We start from the raw sequence: 24,102 nt of genomic DNA on the forward strand, positions 1-24,102 counted from the left end.
TGTAGTACTGCAGTGCTCAAGCTCAAGTCTGAGACTATGATTTCATTTTGCTTGGTGATCTAAAAAAAATTAAATAAAAGACACGATCCTTATTTTATTGTCAAAACACCAAGAACCTTTTGATTCTGTGGGCTGTATTGTGAACTGCAACAGGAAAAGTTATGAGTTACCAAAAGAACAAGGAGTGTCAATATATCTAGGAGAGTTTTTCCCCTACTTTCAGACTCCTTAACTGTTAAAATTTCTCTATTGCTTGGTTTAGAGTTTCAGTGATGTCATAGGTAAGTATACTTTCTTTTATGTAAACATCAAGGGAAATTAAAATGTTAATCACATAATTCATGTAGCCCTTTGTTGTGAGAATCACCTATGAAAGATATTACAATACATCTTTTACATTGCTAAGAAAAGATTCGTCTCTTTATTTTAAAAATCTTTATTAGACATTAAATATTTCATTTCAGTTTCAATTATTTGAAGTGTGGACTTAAAATGAAGCCGAAACAGAGTGGTTATTGTTACAAATCTGGGGAAAGGGAGATACATGTACATTTTTAGATATATAGTGTTCATAGATACAGATACAGTGATCAAATCTAGTACATACAGTCTTGCCTTTTTTTTAAATTTTATTTTTAAGAATCTATCCTACAGAATTAATTTACCCTAATGATAACAAAATCTACATTAGGATTTTATTGATTTTTTTTTTAGGATGTGAGATAGTTGCATGTAAAAAATGCACTGCATCTAGACATCCACTATATAAATATAATTTTTATAATACAACAATGGAAATAAGTGATATTTTATCTTCTTTCTTTAACCTTTCAGGGTAACATTTCTTCAATTAATCAGAAGGGTGATTGCAGCAAAGCTTTTTCACCATGCCAAGCACAAAGCTCGAGCTCGTACACTGAGCTTGCAGGCCTTGGAAACACGGATAAAAATGCTCAACTCATGTTTCTTAGCTGCACAGAAATGCTGTTCAAATTTAATTTTGTTGAAAGTTAGATAGTTGAGAATTTCAGGTGGTTTTATGTACAGGAAAAAAAATAGCTCTTTGTCTAGTTTCCATATAATTTTAAATATACTTTCGTCTTTGCTTCAGAAGTTGCATCAGTTATTAACTGATGCAAAAGGAATATTAAAAAATGACACCCTCCCCTATTTACATTGATCCCTGTTAAATTAATTTTTATTGTCCACAGACACATTCATTCTTGCAAGGCCCCAACTCGACCTGAAAAAGCAGACACATTGCAAAACATAAAGACAACCAATTATGCTCCTTTAAAGCCCCCATCAGATATGGATTTTTTAAAAAAAGCTAATTATCAGCAGACATCTGCTTGGTTTTATTTATTTATTTTCTTCTGACCGTAAGCAGCAAAGAAACAGTTACAGCACAAACCAGAACGTTTTATTCCGTATCCTCAAGCTAGCAAACATTAAATAAAGAAACTACTTAATCGCTAAGCGAGCTCCATACAATGTTGCAGCCTTTCAGGAACCTTCGGCAGGTTATCGATCCGCTAGTGAATTACCTCCAGTTCAGCTATAGGTTGCAGGCATCACCATCCACCGCTCGTCCTCGCGTTGACAACGCTCCTCTTTGCCATCGCTCCTGGAGGGCAGAAGATTTGTCAGTCCCGCACGTCTGATCTGGCTGGCGGCAAGAACAATGAATAAAATCGTTATCACCTGTCGGGGTTTGTTTGCTTGCATCGGTGTTTTGTTGTTTTTCTTTATTTATTTATTTTTAAGGGAAGTTCCCAAAGCGAGCGCCCTGCGAGCCCTTCATCCCCCAGGGGGATCCGCCTGGGTAGCCCCGCGAACAACGGAGAAAGGCGTCTTTCTGGCTGCTTGGGGCTTGCTGGGATCTCCCCCCCGCTCCAGACCCACGGCAGGAACCCGGGCACGCTGTTGCAAGAATAAGAACCAGCAACGCGTGACACTGTGGCACTTACGCGCAGATGCCAAAGCCCCTGGCAGCGCCCTGAGGTTCCTGGCTGGCTCCGAGGGAAAGGGCTGGGCTACTGGGGAGCCGAGCCGAGCCGAGCAAGGCGAGTGGAAGCGCCGGGCCTTTCCAGCGGGGCCGCGCTCCCCGGGGGCATTTTGGCTTCGCTCGCTTCCTATTCTTGCGACGCTGGAACTCGGGAACTTCCAGCGCCGCCGCCGCCGCGAGTCGCCGCTGCCCCGCCGCCGCCGCGGCCGCAGCCCCTCCTCCTCCCCGTGCGTCGTATCCCTCCGCGCGCCGGCACCGCGCAGAGAAAGCGCCTTTCAGCCGCCCGCCCGCCGCCTTCCCGCCCACCCCGCCGACATCTTCTGCCACAGCCCGCCCGCCTTCCCGCTAATAAACGCGTAGCGCTCGCCCCTCTCTCCCCTCCAGCGCCGGGGGCCGCCGCGGCAGCGGGGCGGCAGGACAGCCCGGCTCCCCCCTTCTTTCCCGCTTGGCCGCCCCCGCCAGGCAGCGCCGGGGACTGAGGGGGGGCGCGGGGGGAAGGGGCGGCGCGCGGGGCCGTGGGGGCTGAGGAGGGGGCGCGGAGGAGGAGGGGACTCTTTCTCCGGGCGGAGGGATCGCGCTCGCTCGCGGTGGCTGGCGGCGGCGGCGGCGTTGGCGGCGGGCGGCTGCGAGTTGTTGTTTCCTCCTCCTCCTGCTGCTGCTGCTGCCCGTGGGTTGAATGGTGGAGCCGAGACTCTCCCCGGTGAACGAGCAGTGACAGCGACCGGGCGGGCGCATTTCGCTGGGACCCGACGCTGCCGCGGGAGCGCGGCCCGGGCAACCCCCCTTCTCCCCCTTTCCCCCCCCTCCCCTCCCCGGTTTTCGCCTCGCCATGTCCGGGGACGGCGGCAGCCGGCACACGGCGGAGCTGCGAGCGGGTGAGTGGTGGTCGGGGGAGCCGGAGAAGGGCGGCGGGCAGGGGGAAGAAAGGGAAGCCCGCGGGAAAGGGGCGAGCTCCAGCCCTGACGGCCTCTCCTCTCCCCGCAGAGCTCTACTTCCTCATCGCTCGCTTTTTGGAGGACGGACCATGCCAACAAGCGGCTCAGGTAGGGGATGGAGGGATGGATGGATGGAGGGATGGATGGATGGCGCCGCCGGGCCTGGCGGGGAGGGGGCGGCCGGGCAGGGAGGCTGATCGAGCGGCCCGCTGGCCGCCTCGTCCTCCCTTTTTCTCTCTTTTTGAAACCTTTTCTCACGCCCCGCTTTTGTTGTTGCTGCAGGTCCTGATCCGAGAAGTGGCGGAGAAAGAGGTAAGAGCGGCGCCGTGCACCCGGCACTCGCCCCGCCTGCGGCCTCCCTCCCCCTTCCCTCGCTCTCCCGCTTCCCCCGCCCCATCCCGGGCGCTGCCGGGGGGCTCCTCGGGGGAGGGGGGAGCCGCTCACGGGGCGCCCTCTCTTCCCTCCCTCAGCTGCTGCCCAAGCGCACGGACTGGACGGGCAAGGAGCATCCCCGGAGCTACGAGAACCTGGTAAGAGGAGCCGGGCTGGTAGCAGGAGGGAGCGCTGCGGCGGGCAAAGTTGTTTTTCCCCCTCCCTCACTCTCCCTGAGCAGCCCGGTAAAAAAATTGAATTTCCCGCAAAAAAAAAAAAAAAAAAAAAAAAAAAAAAAAAAAAAAGGCCAAGTTAGGAAAAAAAAGCAGCAAAACTTTGGAAATTTTTATTATTATTATTACATTTTTCTAACAGCCCCTGTCCCTCCCTGCGCCCCCTCTCAGTGTCCCGGGGCGGGCTCGGGCCGGGGTCCGGCCGGTGCCCGCCCGCCCGAGCGGGGTCAATAACAACGCGCGCGCCGGGCCCGGCCGCGCTCGCCGCGGACGTCACGGACGCGGTGCGGGCGGGCGCCACAGCCGCGCGCGCGGCGCGGCGCCGGGCGGGGCGGGGCCAGCGGCGCCGGGGCGCGCGTGGCCGCGCGGGGGCGCTGTGCGCCGGCAGCCCGCGCGCGCACACAATGGCCGCGGCCCGGCCGCCCCGCCGCGCTCCCGGGCGGGATCCGCAGAGGCACCGCGCCGGGCTGAGGGGCCCTCCGGCCGGCCCCGGGCCTGCCCAGCGGGCAGCTGCCTTCTGTGCCTTGGAGGTTTTTGTATACGGTGTCTCTGGTGCGTGGGAGTAACCGGGCTCGCCAGGGTCACATCGCAGAATTTGACTAAAGTGGATTTTTTGGTTTGTTCTTTGTTGAAGTTTCCTAGTGCGTGCTTTTATTTTCGGGTTAGATCAGTCATACAAAGGTGGTACTCGCCGCGATGTAGCTCTGGCTAGCAGAGAGGGGCCTGGATTTTTTTTTTTTTTTTTCTTTTTTTTTTTTTTTTTTTTTTTTTTTTTTTTTCCCTAGCATACTGTGAACTGCAGCAATTGGGAAAACAGGAGTTAAGCTGTCTGAATTGTGTCTGTTAGCAACTTGTTGCTACTACTGTTTTCACTGCAGGTACACTATTGTATAATTTAGTCTCTGAATTTCTGAAAACCATCTAGGAGAAAGAACGAACCCTGTTTGTGATACTTATCAAAGTGAGATTTCCCTTGCTCATTGCTTATTGTAGTTCTGAACTCCAGTACTTCTGAAACATAGATATGTTGAGAACTTTTGAACTTACACAAAAGGAGACAGTTTCCATCTGTAATGCCTGCGATAAAGACTGTTGCCATACACCTTTTTTTAATTCTATCACAAATGTTACAGAACGAAGCATAGGTATTTATTGTAGCTAGAACAGGTTTACTTACAGCATTGCTTTTTTTTTTTTTTTTTTCCTGTAGCAAGGGTTGCATTGGCACAGGCATTTTCATGCATATGGTGTGGAAGAACTGATAGCAATTAGCTTGTGGAAAACATAAGAATACATACCAGTACTTTTGAACTTTCTTGAAATCAAATATGAAGAAACTCAGCTGGGAATTTCAAAGTGCATGATATATTATGCTAGTCTTATTTACTTATTTATTTGTGAGACCGTTATACCCATTTCAAACAATGCTAGAAGTTGCTTGGTAAAACTTATCAATGACCTTTCTCTTTTATTATATAAATTATAAGGACTTGAAGGTACAAGTCTTAGTGTAGCATGGATTTGAGTTTCTTCTATATAGTCAGAATATAACAGATGTGTAGAAGGAGAAGACATTTTAAAGGTTGAAGTAGGAAGAGCTGGTGAGAAATAAGTTCATTCAGACTCTTTCCAAGAAACTTACTTTGTTTGTGAAATGCGGATAAATGCCAATTTAGTCAGCATAGGTATGTAATTATATAAGATACACTTCCTCAAAACTTGCACTTGACGCTGGAAGCTTATGTTTGGCGAGGTGATGCTGACTAGGTCCTTTTTCTTTTCCTAGTCTTCTGTTCATAACAAAGTTTCTTTAGACTTCCCAATAAACATTTCTAAGTGCTTTCCCACCTTGTCCCAACCTAGATATGGGGGGGTGGATGTGTGTGTAATTGGTTACGTTGTTCTTGATGCTTCTGTCCATCCTGTATTTGTTCTTGCTTCAGTTGTCAAAGCTGTGTGAACTTTGTATTACTTGACATTTTAGGCATGTGAAAGCTGGCACGGAAGTGTATTTGCAGCATGACAGTTACATTTTGTATAAGAGTTTTTTTCATTGTATCCTGTGTCACAAAACAAAAACTGATTTGTCTCAAACCAAAGGATCCTTTGCTTTTGAGATGGAGAATAATTGAGCTAATGTTGTTACTTTTGTTTTTATTTTATTTTATATTTTTCCAGCTTTAAGATGCCAACTCTTCCTACTCAAGATGGCATGTTTTGCTGTGTTTTGATACCGTTTCTCAGACATGACTGCCCTGAGCTTTCATTAAACTTTGTAGAAAGGTCTGAAGGGATAAAAGGCTAAAAAATAAAATTACCAGTAAATATAGTGTCAGATGTCTGACTTTTACTCTGAGATGGAATTTAATCCCAAGCTTCTCTTTTGTTGTGTGCAAAATCATGCCTTTTATTATACTTCTATTTTTAATAAATAATTCCTTTTATATATTTTTTTTTCAAGAGATAATGATGTTTCTGATTTTATCCTCATTCGAAAGCATTTATTTAAGAATTTTTATTAGCGTTAACTTTTTCTTATTAAGCTGGAATTCACAGCCCTAGATGTATTATTTCTGTTACTAAATTTGTGCAAATAATGTTAAATCTGGTGCAATTTTCATCTTGCCAGTTACTTTCATTTTTCTGTTTGGCCAGTGAAAGTAAATGTTTCATTTTCTTAAATAAGCTAATACCAGGGTGTGTATGCTTGTAATGCTACAGGTACATGATTTTAGAAGTGCTATTATATTTATATTACATTCTTAAGTGATTTTTCTTGAATTTCAGTATTCCTATCATTATCTTTTTCTAGAGTCGGCATGTATGGTATAAATCACTTGATGTGGCTTTGATAGCATAGGCTCTTATTTCAGAGTGCTAATCTCATTCTAATATTGCCAGTATTAAGATTTCTATTTGTGCTATGACCCAAGACCCGGTGAGAATTGAGTCCCTGGTAGGCTACTTTCAACGTAGGTCTGCTAAGGATATTGGGACTCTTCAGTAACAGATCAGGATGTTTTGTGTTCTATTGCTTTTATTGTGAAAACTTGTGAATTGTAAGATAGCTACTTTCCTCTCTTTTTGAATGATTGAGGATTTCTCACGATGGGGAACAGAAACTGGAGAATTTTAAGAGTTAGCAGCTCATTTAACAGCACAGCAAAGCAACCCTGTGAATTGTTAGTACATTGTGGATAAGATGTTTAAGTGTTGTGTTGCATTTTTAAGCTTTTCAACACCTTTGTTAGGGCCTTTGTTACACACACAAGCTTTGGTGCATCATTTGACTCCAGGGTAATTGTTTTTTTCATGTTGCTGTTTCCCTACGGGTGTAGCTGCTCTAATTGTATGCTGTGCATGAAAGCTGTGCATTTCTGCTGCATCCTTTGTGTGGGCACAGTGCTCATCCAAATGTGTGGTTAGTTGGATGAGGCAGCTGAACTGTCTGAATAATGAACAGTTATTTTAAGATGGCTCAGCTCTTTTTGTGGGCTACACCATGGGTCTTAGCACCGCTGTGAGGGAGATGATAGGAGTGAGTGTGGAGGGGCTGGAGAGTGTGTTGCAGTTGCTACTTTTTACTTTTGCAAAGTAGACTTCAGTTGAATGAAACCAACTGTTGAGATTCACTTCGACAATTTAGAGATACTGTAGGCAATGTTGTGGGGTGGTGTTTTGTTTGTTTGTTTGGTTTTTTTTACAAAGCATCACAGTATAGATGATCACAACTGTTGAGCAAATTTTCTTATCCAGAATATTAATGTAGTTGTCATTTTCTCTGTTGAATTAGAATTTTATACGTAGTGGTGGTTGAGGAGGGAGAAGGCTGGGACTTTACACCAAATAGGATGGCCCAATATGTTTCATAGGCAATATGTCTTGGTCTCAGGAAGTGTTGATTTTTTTTTTTTTTCCTTTCTCTTTTCCAGTCCCTGATTATTAAATGTGATTTCAAATGAAAATTACAAAACACTTTTTTCAGGCCGTTCAACTGTTCTTTTCTTTGTGGCGCAAACCTACATGAAGTTACAGAATATCTGTAGGACTGGGACACTAAGTGCATTGATACTGTGTTTCTTTGTTCATGTAGTAGTTAGATCTTCTAGGCAGAAATGTGGTTACTATTTAGAAATTCTGTTTCTTAATAAGTAACCAGATAAATGAGTGGTTTGTTTCTTTAGGATAGATTTTTCTGTGAAGATATTCAAATAAATAGGGAGCAAAATTAAAACTCAAGTTGAATCAGAGAGCTGCATTATCACCTAGTTTTTATTAACAGTATTTTTGGGGACAGTCTATACAATGTTTTGGGAGGTGTTCTGAAAGACTTGGCACTGTGGCTAAGAAAACCTAAGTATTCTGGTTGTCATCCTTAGCCAGATTTTTGGCCTCAGTGGTGCTCCTGTTGGACATATATCGACTAAAATTATCTCCTCTTAGTTCTAAAAGACAAGGGCTTCTGCTCTGCAGACTATTCTCATAGTTGAGAACTTCGGTGATGTTAAAACCTCTGTGTTCAAACTCTTATATTTTGATATGGGAATACACTTTTTTGTTGTGGGTAGCACCACACATTTCTTTGTTCCACAGATAATCAAGATAATTGGCCAAGCCAACCGTTTCATGGTAGTACTTTCAAACTGGGACTAAGAAACACTGTTGAGGGACAGGATGAGGAGAAATATCAAGTTTCTAAAGTGTAACTTCTGTTTAAAAACCCCGAGCCCAACAAAACCCATAAAACATTATGAGCAAGTTTAAGAAAGGCAAACAGCTACAGACAGTAACAGGCACAGCTGAACATCTTAGTTCGTAAGGCAAAAAGTGGTGCCTCTGCTCACACCTTCTCATGTGATAAGCTTGTGGCACACTGTTTATACTAAAGCTTGTGTTTATCTGCTCTGGCCTTGCACCTATTAAAAATATTAAATGGTTGAAAAAAATAATGTGTTCTTGGGATGGCTGTTTTCATATAGATGTATTTAATTAGAGAAAGAGTAATCTCACAGTAAAGTAATAGACATCCTGATTGGAAATAGTGGTTAAATATTCATATAGTTTTAGCTCAAGCATAATTAGAAAGTATGCAAGAAATAAATATGTTTTGGGAAAAATGCTTCTCCCTCCCCGTTGTTGGTTGTTCCTGGCCTGTCTCCCCAGACCACCTCTCACCTCCCCCCTAAAAAAAAAAAAAAAAAAAGGAATGAGAATTCTTCAGAGAAAACTATGCATATCATTGCAATTCCTAATTATGGAACGGTACCTAATTATGGTGGTACACAATACTCTATTAGATTGATGATGTAATATTAGTACAACAATTACTGTAATTCAATTTAGGGCTTGTTTTGGGTAATATGTTACATAGCAGGATAGTTAAAGTGGGGTAGCTGCTGGTGTTAGTAAGACTGAGCTCTCACACTCTTGGAATATAGGGAGCTGACTGGTGTAGGTTTTGTTGTAAATGTCCTTGTGTGGAAATGTGTTTTTCTGAAACATATTTACAGCTGACCTGGCAGTTAAACAAGTTGACTGTTAGCAGTGTGAGGGGGGGGAACTAACAATTTTTGAGAGAATGTTTCAGTGTGCAGAGTATTTGGAATGGTAGAATAAGGTAATATTTTACTTGATGTCTAAAACACTGGTGGTGAATAACTGCATTATGTATTGCAAATATAACTAAAGAGTCTAGGTCAAATCACGATTCTTTTGTTTCATTCATTGTCAGTCTAATGCTGAATTATGCTGCAGAGTCATGCAGAATGAAAATATAAGCACTTAGGTTTGTTTCAAAGGTAATAAAGATTTGTATGTTAGTCTGGATAGCCATGTAGCTGCATTTTGTGTATTCCCATGCTGCTTGTTTGGAATAGGTGAAGTTGGGGGTAGTTGGTAAAGGAGGAGGTGTGAGGGTAATACTGCTGCTGATTTTTTCTGGAAAATAGTATTTATGCTTAAGATCTGAAAATTTTGTACTTGCTAACAGGGATTTAATTTATGTTACAGTAATAGTTAAGAAGTGTTAACTTATGTGAAAAGACTGTGAGAACAAAAAGAGTGTTTATTATTTTACCTTAAAAGCATGACTTTATGCATTTCTTTTGGAAGAACAGCAGAATTAGACATGGAAGAAAGTCTAATAGGGCAAGGAAGAAAAACAGCTAGAATTTCAGCTAGGGGAAAAATCCTGTGCTTTTTTTGCTGTTTGACATCACAGTTTTGGCACATAATTTTAAAATTCCTGTCTGTAGAGTCCAGTTTTCATTTTCATTTAGAGCTGTATGAATTTTAAATACTTGTGCATCTGTTATTTTTTTCCTTTTGCTTTCCTTTCTCTTCTTGGAATCAGAGATTGATATCAAAACAAATTTCATTCTATTCTTTCATTCTGTTAATTTCAGATTTCATTCTGAGTTGTTTTGAGCTCTTCTCTTTCTGACAAAGCTTCTAAAGTTACCATTAAAAAAAGAATTATTTTGTTTTGTCTCAGAAATCTGACTTTAAAAGTACTCTGAATGTGGATTTTTTGGAGGGGGCTGTAGATATATTTTCATTGATTCTAGGTTCTTTTTGCAGTTTGTCAGTGCAAGAGTTGTTTCCTGGTAGGCCGCACCATGGAACAATCTAAATAATTTTAGTTTAATGTATTAAATAAACTTACCTTGTCCTGTCTTGATTTGTTGCTACCAAGTTGTCGTTATCTTTTCTGCAACTCTTGTTTTTCCTTTTTCAAAAGGGAAAAATTGGGTGAATTTCTGTAACAGGGTTTTATAATTTGTGACTTCCACTATAATAGTCACACATACAAATTATCACAGGAGCAGACTTCCTAGAGAGACAGTCAAAGCCCCAAGCTTCTTGCTGTCTGAGATGTTTGGACAATGTCACTAACACTGTATTTTAACTTTTGGTCAGCCCTGAAGTGCTCAGACAGTTGCAGTAGATAAAGAATTTTTTTTTTTAATGGTGACAAAATTATGTCACCTGGAGAAAACTTAATTGCCTGTTATTCAAGTTATTCAAGTCCCACATTTTATTTGTTTGTAGGAGAAAAAAAGAAAAAAAAAAAAAATCAGTCCAAATAAAAACTTTAATAAAATTTTCCCTTCTGATGTTACAGAGAAATGAAACCTACCTTTTTATTTAAGTTTCTTGTGCGTGCTGTGGCTTTATGGAGGAAAATGAGAACCAAATGTTGATCGTGCATGGTTCATGAAATAGCTCTATAAACTTCCTGGAAGTGACAAGTGTTTAAATGGGCAATGCCACTTTTGTTTTGGCAAAACATACAGCTCACTGAGTATTGTTGAAACAGTTTGTTAATGAGCTGCTGTGAATGTTGCTTAGTAGGGGAACTATGATTACTTAGACAAATTCTGTGAGGAAGAATCACACAACTGCTGCATAATGTGGCATAAATAGCTCTTTTCACACAAATGGACTTAAATGAGAAGAGACAGTAGTGTGGGTGTAAGGTATATATTGAGATCTTTAATACAGATGATCAAGAATAAAATAGACAGATACCTCTTATCAAAACATTTGCTTTAAAAACTGCAAGAGGAATTGAGCCTACCTAGTTTTTGCTAAAATAAAAAGTGAGCACATGGCTGATGACAAATCATGAGAAATATGACTCAAGATGCCAGCTTGCTGTAGTTTTGGAGTGTGTCAAAGATGATTTGCTTCATTTTGTTCATTCCTTAGGATGTGTAAAACAGAAGGGTCTTGAGCAAGATAAAATGACGATTGTATCGTGTATTTAGTTGTGCTATTCATGGATAAACCAAAAAACCTCCCAGTAGTTATTAATCTTTGAGAGATGAATTCAGATTCTGCAGATGCAAATTCTGGTTTCAGATGGAATTAAGTGAAGAACAGTGTTTCTTAAGTTTTCATGCTCTTTTTGATAGGAGCAGAGGAGAACAAAAGCTAAGAAAATGGATAAGGGCTGTTGATGGCAAAAAGCGTATACAGCTTCATAACTTCTTATGGCTATTTAGATATTTTAGAGCTCTCATGCATGTATTTTGACTGTGATTTCTCCTTTAAGCAGAAAAAAGTATGTTGATTTACTATTCTGATTATTTTTTCTTAAAAGAATTCTCGATTATTTTTGGCACTCTTCTGTGTGTCTGACATTAAATTTAGCAATTTTAAATTAACTGATCTTTATGATGAGCTGCAGTTTTATTTAAGTGAAAGATAATTTATTTTTTTTTTGAGAGAAAACTTTTTTTTTTTAAACTTGTGTGAATTTTGCAAGCTATTTGACTTTTAGGCAGCCAAATTCAGACAGCGTGCAAGGCTTTTTACAAATATAGTATAATCCACAGAAGGAAAGCTCCTCTTTGCAGGAAGCAGCTAAACATTTGCCTGCTGACGGAAAGTAGTAAATGAATTCTTATTTTGCCTTGCTTGCTATGCAGATTCTGCTTTACTTACTGAACTGTTTTTATCTCAGCCCACAAGTTTTTTCTCTTTTACCCATCTGATTTCCTCCACCATTCCACTGCAGTGAGAATGAGCAAGTGGCTGCAGAAGGCTGAGCTGCTGGCCAGTGTTAGACCAAGACAGGAGAGAGAAAACTTTCCCTCCTTTACTAGGAGATTGTGGTGGGGGTGGGAATTACTGCTGTAAGCAAGGTTTTCCCAGAACCTCAGTTTCAGACATCAGAACTCTTCATGTTAACTGCTGGAGTACATGAAATGATTATGGTCTGTCAGTAAGATAAGAGCACATTTGATGAAGAATGAGGTATATTCTGTTAATTGGATGTAATACAGAAGCATCGTTTTGCCTAAGTGTCAGTCAAGACCTCCTCTAGTTACAGAATAACAGAACAACACTAGCTTCTCTTCAGTATTTTGTTGGGTTTTTTCCTCTTTTGTGAAGTAAAACTGTGAAAAAGTATTTCAGGCTGTATGAAGGACAAAATGACTCCATGCCAAATTCTCTATGAGGATTGGAGAAAACTGAGTCTATTCTCCCGCTTAATTTATTATTTTTTTGTTGTTGTTGTTGTAGTGTGAGTTGACAGTAGCTTATGCATTTTAAAAATGCTATTTCTTAACCAAAAGCCTTATGTTAGTAGGAATTTTACTGTTGTCACATACATTTCAAAAGCTTCCGCCCCCCGTTTGTTATTTAAGACAGTTTTCTGATCTAGAATTATAGTACCTTAAAAGAATAAACTGGTTTTATCTGGCTGTCATTATAGGTGGTTTATTATCAAGTGGTGAGAAATTATGTTGCTGATAATAGGAGCTTGTTTTGGTACTGTGTAATTATGACCTTACAAAAACTTGTCATGTTTATAGAGGCAATAGGGAAGACATATACCAATTTAAAAGCTGAATTACTTAAGGCAAGATTTTTGTTCAAAAACTTTAGATGTAAAACAAATCAAGCCAGTTGTGAAGTTTTGAGATGTTTTAATTTAGGTAAATTGAGGCAGAATGTTTTTGCATTTTCTTTTACAAAGCTATGTTATTTATTTGGTATTTGTATTTCTTGAAAGAAGTAAATGTTGCTGTCCTTACAATCTTTGCCTCATCTTTATCTTACAGTTATTTAAATTGACCAGACAACTACTTAAATGTAATGTTGAATATATACTTTACATTTTTTTATTGTGATTATAAGGGAGCTTATTAGTGTGTGACCAACTGTGCCTTGAAGTCAGAAAGTAGTAAATACCAACAGTTCTCTGTACAAAGTGGCATGTGCTGAATAGAAGAATTAATTAGGACCAGCTGGAATGAATTATTGTACATAAAGGTCATTGTTTTTATTCTTTAATATCCTACAATTTTCTTATGAAATTGTGTAACCATCTGGGAAGAAAAGATTAAACCAGCAATGCATCGAAAATATTGTATTCTTTCTCAAATGTTTTGTTTGCTCTTTGATATAATAGGTGAAATACTACAGACACTTGGCACCTGATCACTTGCTTCAAATATGCCATCGACTTGGACCACTTCTAGAGCAAGAAATTCCACAAAGTGTCCCTGGAGTGCAGACGTTATTAGGGGCTGGCAGACAGTCTTTGCTTCGTACAAACAAAAGTATGAAAAACTCATGAGAATTTTGAGAATTCTTGATATTTCATGCCTTTCCTGTGTTTTTGCATGAAAATGCGCATTTGCCTTCATTTTTTGGTGTGATCTTTAACAAACAGGTTGCAAACATGTTGTATGGAAGGGTTCTGCTCTTGCTGCACTACATTGTGGAAGGCCTCCAGAGTCCCCTGTAAATTATGGCAGTCCACCTAGTATAGGTAAGTCAATTTTATTCTGGCTCTGCCATTGTAATACCTAGCTCTCAGGGTGATTGGTTTTTATGATGGTCTGAGATTAATAGTAGTTCTGTTTTTATTTATCCTTGTTAGTGTCACATACCTTACCTTTAGTGTTTTTATTAAGATGCTGTGTTTCTCTATTTATTGTAAAATTTTCTCTGAAATTAATTTTGTCTGGGTAGGATAAAATTGAATAAAATGTATTTAAACAATGAATACGTACAAACAAAACTATTTTTAAAAGATGTAATAAAGGTGCCTGTAGATAAATAATTAGTATTATAGGGCAACAAGGCCTACAAGAACATTGTTAGGAAGAATAAATCATGTAGCCTGGTAAGGGTTTCCTTTGGAGAAATTTGAGTCTTGTAGAAGTTATTCTTTTTTGCTCTCTGGTCCATTCACTAATTTTGTAGCTGTCCTTTAGCTTGCTCTACTGTATCATGAAGGTTGCATGTGCTCTCTGTACTGTTGAAAAACTGAAAGCTGGAGGTCAGAGGTATTCTAGTTTTTATTTTTAAGTTCTCACAGGGTCGTGGAAATGTTTGTTAGCTTTCATGTTTTAAGAACAAAGATATACATTTGTTTAGTTGCTGGAAGCATCAAGATGTGATATATTAGAAAATTCTTTAAGGAGCACCCTTTTTCTTTTTTTCATGTATAGAAAAATGAGCAGAAATACTGGCATCTTTTCATCTTTCTCTATTGATGTCCACTGAAGGGGGAATGGTTAAGACCAAATTTTCCATGTGTATTCCATACCAGAAAAGGAGTGAGTTTTTTTACCAAAATGTTAGTTGCAGATAGATGTGTAGTGTTGGATGAGAGTGGGCAGAGAATATCCAGTTGATTGGCTCTGGCTCAGGTGCAGCTGCTGCTGCAAAGACACAGGTTTGTGTCTTGGCAAAAAAAAAAAAAAAAAAAAGACTGCAGATATATTGGGAAACGAATATATAACAATGTATGTGGAAAAAATATAAATACTTACACTGTATAGTATTATGATATAAACATATCGGCAGATGTTATTAGGAAGAGAGACTTTTTTAATGTGGTAACTTGCCATGGCAATTCTTCAGTCTCTAAACTTCTTTTGGAGGCTTTTGGTAGCCTCTGAGTTTTATTAAATTTAAATAAATACACATAGCACATATAAAATATAAAATTGAGAGAGGTTAATTTGGGCTATTTGTATTTTTTCTTAAGTTGAAGGAACTTAAAATCAAATCTCAAAATGCACGCCATTACACTTAATCCAGAGAATTATAGTTCTCTCTCAACAGCTGAAGCAGAACCATGCTACAGCTAAACTCCCAGGTTCAGCATAGCTGATTTTGACTTGGTAGGTGGCAGAGTATATAGTGTCCTAGTAGCATTTCCATTTCAAAGCACATTACATGCTTTCCATGGTATTTCTGTAGGTGCTTGAACTGTAGGATGAGAGCATGCTTTTCCTTACTGTTTAGAGCTGAACTTTAGGATCTCCTATGCTGGTAACGTGTATTGTTCGGAAGTGGTTCATTTAAACCATAATGCAGCACCTGCATCATTCATTGTGGTTTTGTTTAGAGCCATTCATTTTGTATTCACTTTGAGGGTGCTTTCTGTGTTGTGCTCTAGGTGTGTAGGCGAAAATGCTTGTTGCTGGTTAGAAAATTCCCTTCTTGAGTGGTTGTGCAATGGCCTGATGGTAATAATCTTGCAAAATCTTGGGCTATTTTTGCAAGGTGACTGTAGGACTGAGCTTTTTTAATAGCTAAGATTTCTTTAGTGGTTGCTTTGCTTTTCTTGTGAGCAAATTTTAAAACATGTTGGAGGAATCAGAATGGTTGAGGACTGTTTTATGTCGTACTGTAGCTTACAGTGTATGGTAGCTAGTGCATGCTTTCTAAAGGGAAAAAGATCAGTGTATGAGATCCATGGTAGCTGAAGTTTAAAGAAAGCTGTAGAGCTGCTGTGGTAGTGAAACGAAATAAGTTAAGAAAAATATATCTTTCAGACTTTTTAGAGAAAAACAAGTCAGACTTTCTAAATAAATGTTATTTTTATTGAACCTTTTGCAGAGCACTGAATGTTTGCAAAATTATAGTTATTTCAAATAACACTTTTTTCATGACCAGTAATTTCCTTTTCCAAACATTCATAAAAGTGCTGGTAACTGAATGTTTTCAACTGTGAAGTGTATTTGGATTTTTGGGATATCTGCTTTTGATTTATCTTACTCTGTCTACTCTGATCTCTCAATGAAATAAGGAACTTGAATAACACTTCTTTTATAAATTGAATTAAATTTTTTTTCCTGTTTCCTTAAATAATTTCCAGTTTTCCTCAAAAAAAAACCAACAAAAAACCCAAACCAAAACAAACAAAAAAAACCCCAAAAACAAACAAACAAACACCCCAAAAAACCAAAACAACCCATCCACCCTATTATTCTTCAAGAAGTATGTATTTCAGGTAAATAACCTAGTAATGTTTGAGGAACAGAAGCAAAGACACTGAAATTCTTCTGTGTTGTGCAGGAAAACTTAACTTACATTTCAGTGAATGTACAAGTTGTTAATTTATTTCCTAGCCTGATGAATTAATGCAGGTATGATGCTGATGAGGTATTATTTAGATTTATTTTGGTGTATGTTGTGCCAACTGCCTTGTAGGTAGCTGGTTTATACCAATTAAAATAGATCTGTACAAACGTATTTCCTCTGAATCCTACAGAATATCTGTAGAACATGATGAAAAGAAGTAAAACTTGAATATGGAGTAGTCTTTGTCCAGTTGCTCTCCCTTGTGCAATATATCTTATAAAAAAAGTCGCTGAAGGGCTTAATTAAGAACAAAAGCAGCTAGGTCATATGCTAATTTGTTTTGTTAAAGGTCTCATTTTTGTGGATGCAGAAAGAGAAGAAGAGCTCTTTTTCAGTAATTTTTTGGGAAATGCTGAAAAAGGAATGAACCTAAGCATAAACCTTTGAGATATTTGAGATCAGAAGTCTTGGGAAAGCTGACTGCTTGGGTGTGGGGACCGAATGAGACTGGCTGTTTGCCCCAGACAAAGAAGATTTTTTTTCCTGACCAGCAAAAATACCTGCTTTTCAAAAACCAGCATTTCATGGTTTTACAGAGAAATCAACCTCAAGAAAAGTTCTGAGGCATTCTGCACTTTTTTTCAGTATGTTTATTAAGTGGCACTGGTGTTTTGGCAGTAAAGAGAATGCAGTATAATTACAATGAAAGTAGTATAAATGTCTATTTTTAGAAATAGAGTAAATACTTTAGGTCTAAAAACTAGCTTATGAGTACTTAGTGCAACTCTATTATTCTGTTAACTACAGGAAGAAAATAAAGGAAAGGACTGCATTTATATTAAAAGATCTGTGTAAAAGTAACATCTTGTTATATGTGTTTGGTGAAGTCTAGAGTGAATTATACTGAAGTAAATTACTTAGTAGTGTGCAAGAATAAATGAACTGTAGAAGTCATGGAACTTTGAGTAAAATACCAGTGGAACTATAGAGTGAAACAAGTGAGGTATTACTGAAGTCAAGGGAGTTTGGAAATGTTTGAAATGGTGTAGCTTTCATTTGTTTTTGCTTTCTGCCTCTTGAAATATCTCACCTCTTACCACTCTGAATTAGGAAGGGTTGGTAGTTGCTTTCATCAAGCAAATGAATATTGGGTGTGAAGTTTGAGGTGTATATAGAATGTTTGTGTTTTCAGAAATATTCCAGTTAGGAGCTAATATTCTTTTACCTTCATGATATAACCAGAGACAGGTTCTGGCTTGATAACGCAGCGAGCTTAATCATTTTGCTTGGTTGACATCATCTCTAAGTCAAGAGACTTGGAATACTGTATAGAGTTCAGAAGCTGAACAAGGAAATGGTAGGAAGCTAGAAGTCAGTTCAAGCCACTGTGGGTTGTGGGGTTTTTGTTTGGTTGGTTTGTTTGTTTGTTTGTTCTTTGTTGTTTTGTTTTGGGGTTTTGGTTTTTTTTTTGGTCCTGGAAATCTTTGAAGGAGGAGGGGGAAAAAAGCCCCAAATTGAATGACTGATACATTCAGTCTCTACTAGCTTGGAGAGTGAAAGGAGTTGTCTAGCAGTCTCTACTATTATTTTTAACAGCTCTAAATTCTACGGTATTCATTAGAGGCCTGTCTAGCCTCTTAAGTTAATGAAACTTGATTCAATAAGGGTAAGAGTTGTAAATGAATTATATCCTTTGGGTATCCTTCCAGGATTCTTCTGAATCTGGTTCTATTTTTGTGTGACTAGAAGGGGAATGAAATTGGATTCTGGTTTTCAGAACAGGACTTACATTAGTTAAATAGAACTCCAGAAAGGAAGAAAATTAAAGATTGTGTATCCATTTTAAAAATGTAACTTATACATGGTAAAAAATTAAATTTGATTTATCACTGGCTAGTGGATAAGGCAGATTACTATCCCCCATCTTTAAGGCATATTCCATATTCAAGGATAAGACCATGTAAATAAGGAGATAGAATTGATCGCTTTGGTAAAAGTAGAAAGAAAGTCGAATTAAAAAAAAAGGGCTAACACTGCCATATCTTTCAGACCCCCAAATTTATCTTCCTTTTAACAGATTTTTTTTCTTTGAACTACTTGTTCTATTTTGGGAATGAGTTCAAGAAGTTTTGAAAATTTGCTGCCTGATGCATGTCTTTTGAGTGGGAGAAAATCTATTCTCTTTTCTAAGTTCCACTGAAAACTCTTACCACTTCACTTCCATTGGCTTTGTTTGATTTTTTTTGACATTGTTCCACAGGAAACCAAACAAATAAGGTATTTTTGACTTTGAGATGTGTGGTTTTGAGATTAAGGTTGTTGGCAGCAGTGAATTGTGACAACAGAAGCAATATTTTAAAAAACAAAATTGTGTTTTAGATTCTTGAGTGGCCCTTATGAAAAAGAGAAATCTAAACTCTTACATTTAGAGCCTTTAGGTTAAGAATGGCATGTTTCTTCTCTACTCCACTTGCTCTTTCAAACTCTAGAGATTAAAGATCCTGAGCAATATTTGGCCCTTCTTTTAAAGGAGGGTTAGACCAGATGACTTTTAGAGATCTTTCCTGATTTCAGCTATTCTGTGATTCTGCAGTAACAGAAGTTGGAGTTCTTCTGGCAATAAATCTGATGCGGGATGTGAAGCAACCTATGAAGATTTTTTTCAGGTCTGTCAGCTGTAGGAGGAACACTAGTCCTGCTGCTGAATGGGGCAGGGGTCCTGAAGTAGAATGAGGAGACTTTATAGAACTTAAGGTGGGTCCTCCTCATCTCAGTCCCTGGGCAAGTTATGAAGCAAATATTTCTGGAGTGTAGCAGTGTGGCTGGATTGTGAAAATGCTGCTGCCCTCTGGAAGCGTCTCCTTCAGAAGCCGCTCAGAGCAGGCCACAGGAGCAGCCATTTCAAGTCCAAGCACACATACCTGCCTCAGTGGAGGAAAGACATCCTGTGTGATGTTTTCCAGCAAGGTTTATTTCAGCATGCTGAAAGGATCATGGACAGAAGGCAAAGACCATGTGCTGCTCAGGGGTTAAGTACGGGGTCAGTGGCCAATGATCTGAGGGCACAGGGGTGGTACAAAGGGCAAGGCAACCTATGGAGAGGTATGAGAGATGAACAATTGGGGAGAGCAGGGTTAAGTGACCAATGAAGGAAGCAATCCAAGGTAGATTGGCAGTAGTTTTGCACGACACCGTGAAGGAAGTCTTCTCTTTCAGCCTAGGTAGGGAACCTCTATGGTAAATCTTCCCAGAGCAAAGCCTGGAAGTTTCCCAGGGGGAGTTTTTAGGGTTACCACACTGGAGGTCAGTGTAGGAAAAGACAAGTGCATGGTCAAGAGTTGTTGGTATTGATCTGTGAAGGAGAAATCATGACTGACTAGCCCAATATCTTTTTAAAGGAGATGAGGGTCTTGGAGATTAGAGGGCAATAGTGAATGTTATTTATCCTGAGTTCAGCAAGGCTTTCTGAACAGACTCCCATAGCATTCTCAATTACAAACTGAAAAGATATGACAGAACTGCTGGGGTCAAAGGACTGTTATCAGCAGAGTGAATTCCAGTGACTGGCCCAAGAGCCAGTGTAGTCCAGAGGTTGGTGCAAGAGCCAGTATTGTTCAATATCTTCATTAATAAGTTGGATGATGAAACAAAAAGTTGGCAGACAACTGAAATCCAGGAGTATTGAATGATTGAGGTGGACCTTGACAGGGTGGAGAAATGCGTCAACAGGAATATAATGAAGTTTCACAAAGAGAAGAGCAAAGTGGAGGAATAACCTCCCGTACCAGTGGATACTGAGGGTTGTCCTGCTGGAATGCAGTTTTGGAGAAAACTACTTGGCTGTCCTGGTGCTGGATGTGTCAGACACAATGTACCCTTGCAAACAAACCCCAAGCAGCATCCTGGGTTGCTGGAAGCAGTGCATTGCCATTAGGTTAAGGGTGTTCTTTCCCCTTTACTCAGTGTAAATAAGATCACACCTGGAGTGCTGGGTCCAGCTCCTCAGGAAAAGACATGCATGGACAACCTGTAGCTGTAAATTGATCTCTCAAAGGACCAGAAAGGTGATGAAGAAATCTGTTATACAAGGAAGAGCCAAGAGACCTGGGCTTGTTAAGCCTTGAGAAGAGAAAGCGTGGCATGGGCAGGATGGTGGTAGTATCGATGGCTATAAGTACTTGAGTTGGAACATGTGATGAAGATGGAGCCAGATTCTTCTTATTGGTGCATCCTGGTGTGTCTTGGTTTTGAAAGACGGTTGTCTGCCAGGGAAAGCTAGAGCCTCCCTTGAAATGGAGAATGTAAACCCTCTTCCCTCCAAATTATTATAATTTTGCAATTAGGGGCTTTCAGGCAAAGATATGGGAATAGGACTAACAGTTCTTTACTAGGAATATATTAAAAGAAAAATTACAACTGTAGTAGTAAAAAAAAAAAAAAACGGCAAGCAAGCAAACAAAAATCCTGGAAAAAACCCTGACAGAGTCAGGGATACAACTTGACACCCTGGTGGTCAGGGTATTGCAAGCAGTCCAAATAAATCCTCCTGGAGTAACAGATGTGGTTCTGTGGAGTAGAGATGGTCCTGTAGAAAGTCTAGTGGTGGCAAGATGGGTCCAGTCTTCCTCTGGGAATCTAGTGGAAAAACTGGATACCTTGTGTCCTTCAGTCCGAGTTTTTATCTATCTAGGAACAGCTGGCTCCTCCCCCACTGGGTGGAGCATCTCCCAATGGGATGATGGAATGTGTCATGTCATTGGTGGGCACTAATGCCCATTATCAGAAGATGTCCCCCTGGAGGATGGAGGGGTGGTGAAAGAGATAAGATACACTGTCCCACCTGGTTTTAATGGCTGGGCCATTATCAGAAGGCATCCACCCCCCTCCCCCCTGGCGTCACAAGAGATAAGGAAAAAACATCTCCCAAAAACCATCTTTCAACAGATGAAATAGAATACTTTTTTTTTTTTTTTTGGCTACATAATCCAAGACACAGATCTCTACAAATTATACTTTTAGCTAAGCTTTTTTTACTTTTTGTGGGCTATTGTTTCATTTGAAGGCATTGAGATGTCCATCAACCATTTCCATCTTACATTAAAAGTAGACAAAAGGTAATTTCTGTGTAGGTTGAGATTATTGTGTATACTCACTCTGTTGGGACAAAGACCTTTAGTGTATCCTTGTTTGGTTTCTTTTTTTTTGTGTGTGTGACTTTTTGTTGAGGTTTTATTTTTAAATGTAGAATGATTTGTCAGATACCAAAACTAGATTTATCTTGTGCCTAAACTTATCTTGGTTTCCTGCTGTTCTGCATTAGACTGCTGGCAATGGAAAACGTTGTCATAAATAAATGCAAAGGCATCTTTTTCTAGTATGAGGGAAGGGTGAAGATACAGTAGAACCTTAAGACAGCAATTGCTCCTTGACTAAAAGTGTTTTCCTCTACAGCTAATAATTCTACTTCTTCACAGAGCTTCTTGAGCTAGGAAAACTTCCTTGAATTAGGGCCTGAGGCTAATGGACTTGGCACTTGGCTATGACACAAGAAGCTTGTGGTTCTTATAGAGTTGCTACAATCCTACTATAAAAATTGATGTAGTTTGATGTATCTGATGTAGTTTGACCTGTGCTGGCATATGAACCACTATTATGTTGGTCTGGGCCAAACTTGAGCGGTGCAAGGGGTTTGTAGCTCTTTTGCAGCTGATATTAGAGTGCCAGTTGTACGTGAGCCAGCAGTGCCCTTGTGGCCAAGAAGGCCAGTGGTATCCAAAGTTGCCTTAGGAAAACCATTTCCAGCAGGTCAAGGGAAATGACCCACTCAGTCCTGATGAGGTCAGTCTTGAGTGCTGTGTCCAGTTCTGGGCTTCTCAGCACAAGCGAGACATAGAGGTCTTGGGTGGGTCCAGTGGAGGGCTATGAGGATGATTAAGGGACTGGAGTGTCTCTCTCTGAGAAAAATAGGACAGGCTGAGGGAGCTGGGCCTGCTCATCCTTGAGAAGCAACAACTGAGAGGTGACCATATCAATGTCTGTTGTTATCATAAAGGAGGATGCCAAGAGAAAGAAGCCAGACTCCTCTCAGTAGTGCCGAGCAATAGGACAAGAGGGAACAGGCAGAAACTGGTACACAAAGTTCCACCCGAGTATGAGGAAAAACTTCTTCCCTGTATGGGTGACTATGCATTGGAACAGGTTGCCTCCCTCACTGGAGACATTCAAGAACTGTCTAGATACAGTCCTGTGCCACGTGCTTTAGGATGACACTGCTTTAGCAGGGGGGTTAGATTGGATGACTGACTGTGGTCCCTCCCAAATTTGCTTTAAATCTTCCAACATCATTCTGTGTGTGGATGCCTGCCTTGTCACAGTTCTGTAGATTATAAAATATATCACCATTGCCATTCTTTGGTCTGATGAGGATATGGAGTGTGACTAATGTTTATGAATCCATGCAGAGAAGTATTATACTTTGTTGCTTTACTATTATGTGAATAGATTTCCATTTTGTTAAAGTGAATTCTTGCTCTTGGAAGTTGTTAGCTTTTAAGCTTGAAAAATATCACCAAGTTCTTTGAAACAACATTACAGAAATTTCTGTAAGTTTTGGTAAATTCATTTGTAAATTTTTGTTTGGTGGTTTTGCGTGTGTGTGTTTGTTTAGCTGTAGTGGGTAGCAGGATTCTTAAAAAGTGAATGGCCTGACAAGTGGTAGGTAAATGTTTGAACAGACCTCAAGAAGCAGGTTGCTTTGGAGAAGATTTGAATGTGTGCTGACCTTCAGTTAATAGCTATGTGGAAGCTTTTACAGTTTTTATATTTGAGTTAGGTTATCCCTTCATGGAAACTGCCTCAGTACTCCTGAATTTGGACACTTAAAGTTGGGAGTTGTATTGCATCTTTGTACTATGCCTTGCAGTTCAGTACTTCTTCCATATGTATATCATAGGCTACTTTTGCATATATTTTTTTCTAAAGAGAGGAAGATGAGATAATTACTATAGTAAGCTGTTCATATGCACAAGTGATCCAGTGTTGAGAGAAATTTTCCATCCTTGTCAAGTACTTTAGTTTCTGAACGCAGTATAAATCTGTCTCTTCTTTTTTCTTTACCCGTTTGGTAGTGGATACCCTGTTTTCAAGAAAATTAAATGGAAAATACAGACTTGAACGCCTTGTTCCAACTGCAGTCTATCAACATATGAAGATGCACAAACGAATTTTAGGACACTTATCTTCTGTATACTGTGTAACTTTCGATCGGACTGGCAGGAGAATATTTACTGTGAGTACAAAATCTTTATTTTTGTAAATTTTTTTCATTTTTAAGTATACATAATATATTACCTAATAGTTTCCATAACCTGAATATAGGATAGATATACTGATTATGAATGAAAAGCAGAATAAGTCCTTTACTACTGTTTTTCTCATGTTTGCTTTTTAATAGCCATGCTGGTTTACACACTAAAATAGTTTTGGCATATGTATCTGAACACTAGATGTGATGGTGGTTGCTGATCTGTGTAGTTCATTGAGAAAACTATTAATTTTCAGTGGAAAGGATTTACCCTGTGTAGGTTCTTTCTTCTGGCTTTGTTTTCTCTAGCAAAAACATAAGCAAAACGAGGAACTGCCGGCACAGATTTTGATTCGGAAGTCAGAGAGAGAACAATAACATGGTGTGTTGTAACAATTGTTCCTTCACAACAAATTG

General features: G+C 39.8%; 1 protein-coding gene across 3 annotated transcripts in view; it reads left to right on the forward strand.

The window, feature by feature from the left end:
* The first annotated feature begins 2,600 nt into the window (after positions 1 to 2,600).
* Positions 2,601 to 24,102, forward strand: part of PHIP (pleckstrin homology domain interacting protein) — a 106,179-nt gene continuing 84,677 nt past the window's right edge. For 2 of the 3 annotated variants that reach the window (XM_040060608.2, XM_040060609.2), the window contains exons 1-7: positions 2,623 to 2,883; positions 2,993 to 3,051; positions 3,226 to 3,255; positions 3,414 to 3,473; positions 13,471 to 13,621; positions 13,735 to 13,833; positions 23,510 to 23,670. In XM_040060608.2, coding sequence (XP_039916542.1) covers positions 2,838 to 2,883; positions 2,993 to 3,051; positions 3,226 to 3,255; positions 3,414 to 3,473; positions 13,471 to 13,621; positions 13,735 to 13,833; positions 23,510 to 23,670 — 606 coding nt within the window. In that variant the 5' untranslated portion in view covers positions 2,623 to 2,837. Of the gene's footprint in view, positions 2,884 to 2,992; positions 3,052 to 3,225; positions 3,256 to 3,413; positions 3,474 to 13,470; positions 13,622 to 13,734; positions 13,834 to 23,509; positions 23,671 to 24,102 lie in introns of all 3 variants that reach the window. The other variant, XM_040060607.2, reaches the window with a different exon arrangement.

This window comes from Hirundo rustica, chromosome 3 (assembly GCF_015227805.2).
Source record: "Hirundo rustica isolate bHirRus1 chromosome 3, bHirRus1.pri.v3, whole genome shotgun sequence".
In the NCBI taxonomy this organism is placed as follows: Eukaryota; Metazoa; Chordata; class Aves; order Passeriformes; family Hirundinidae; genus Hirundo; species Hirundo rustica.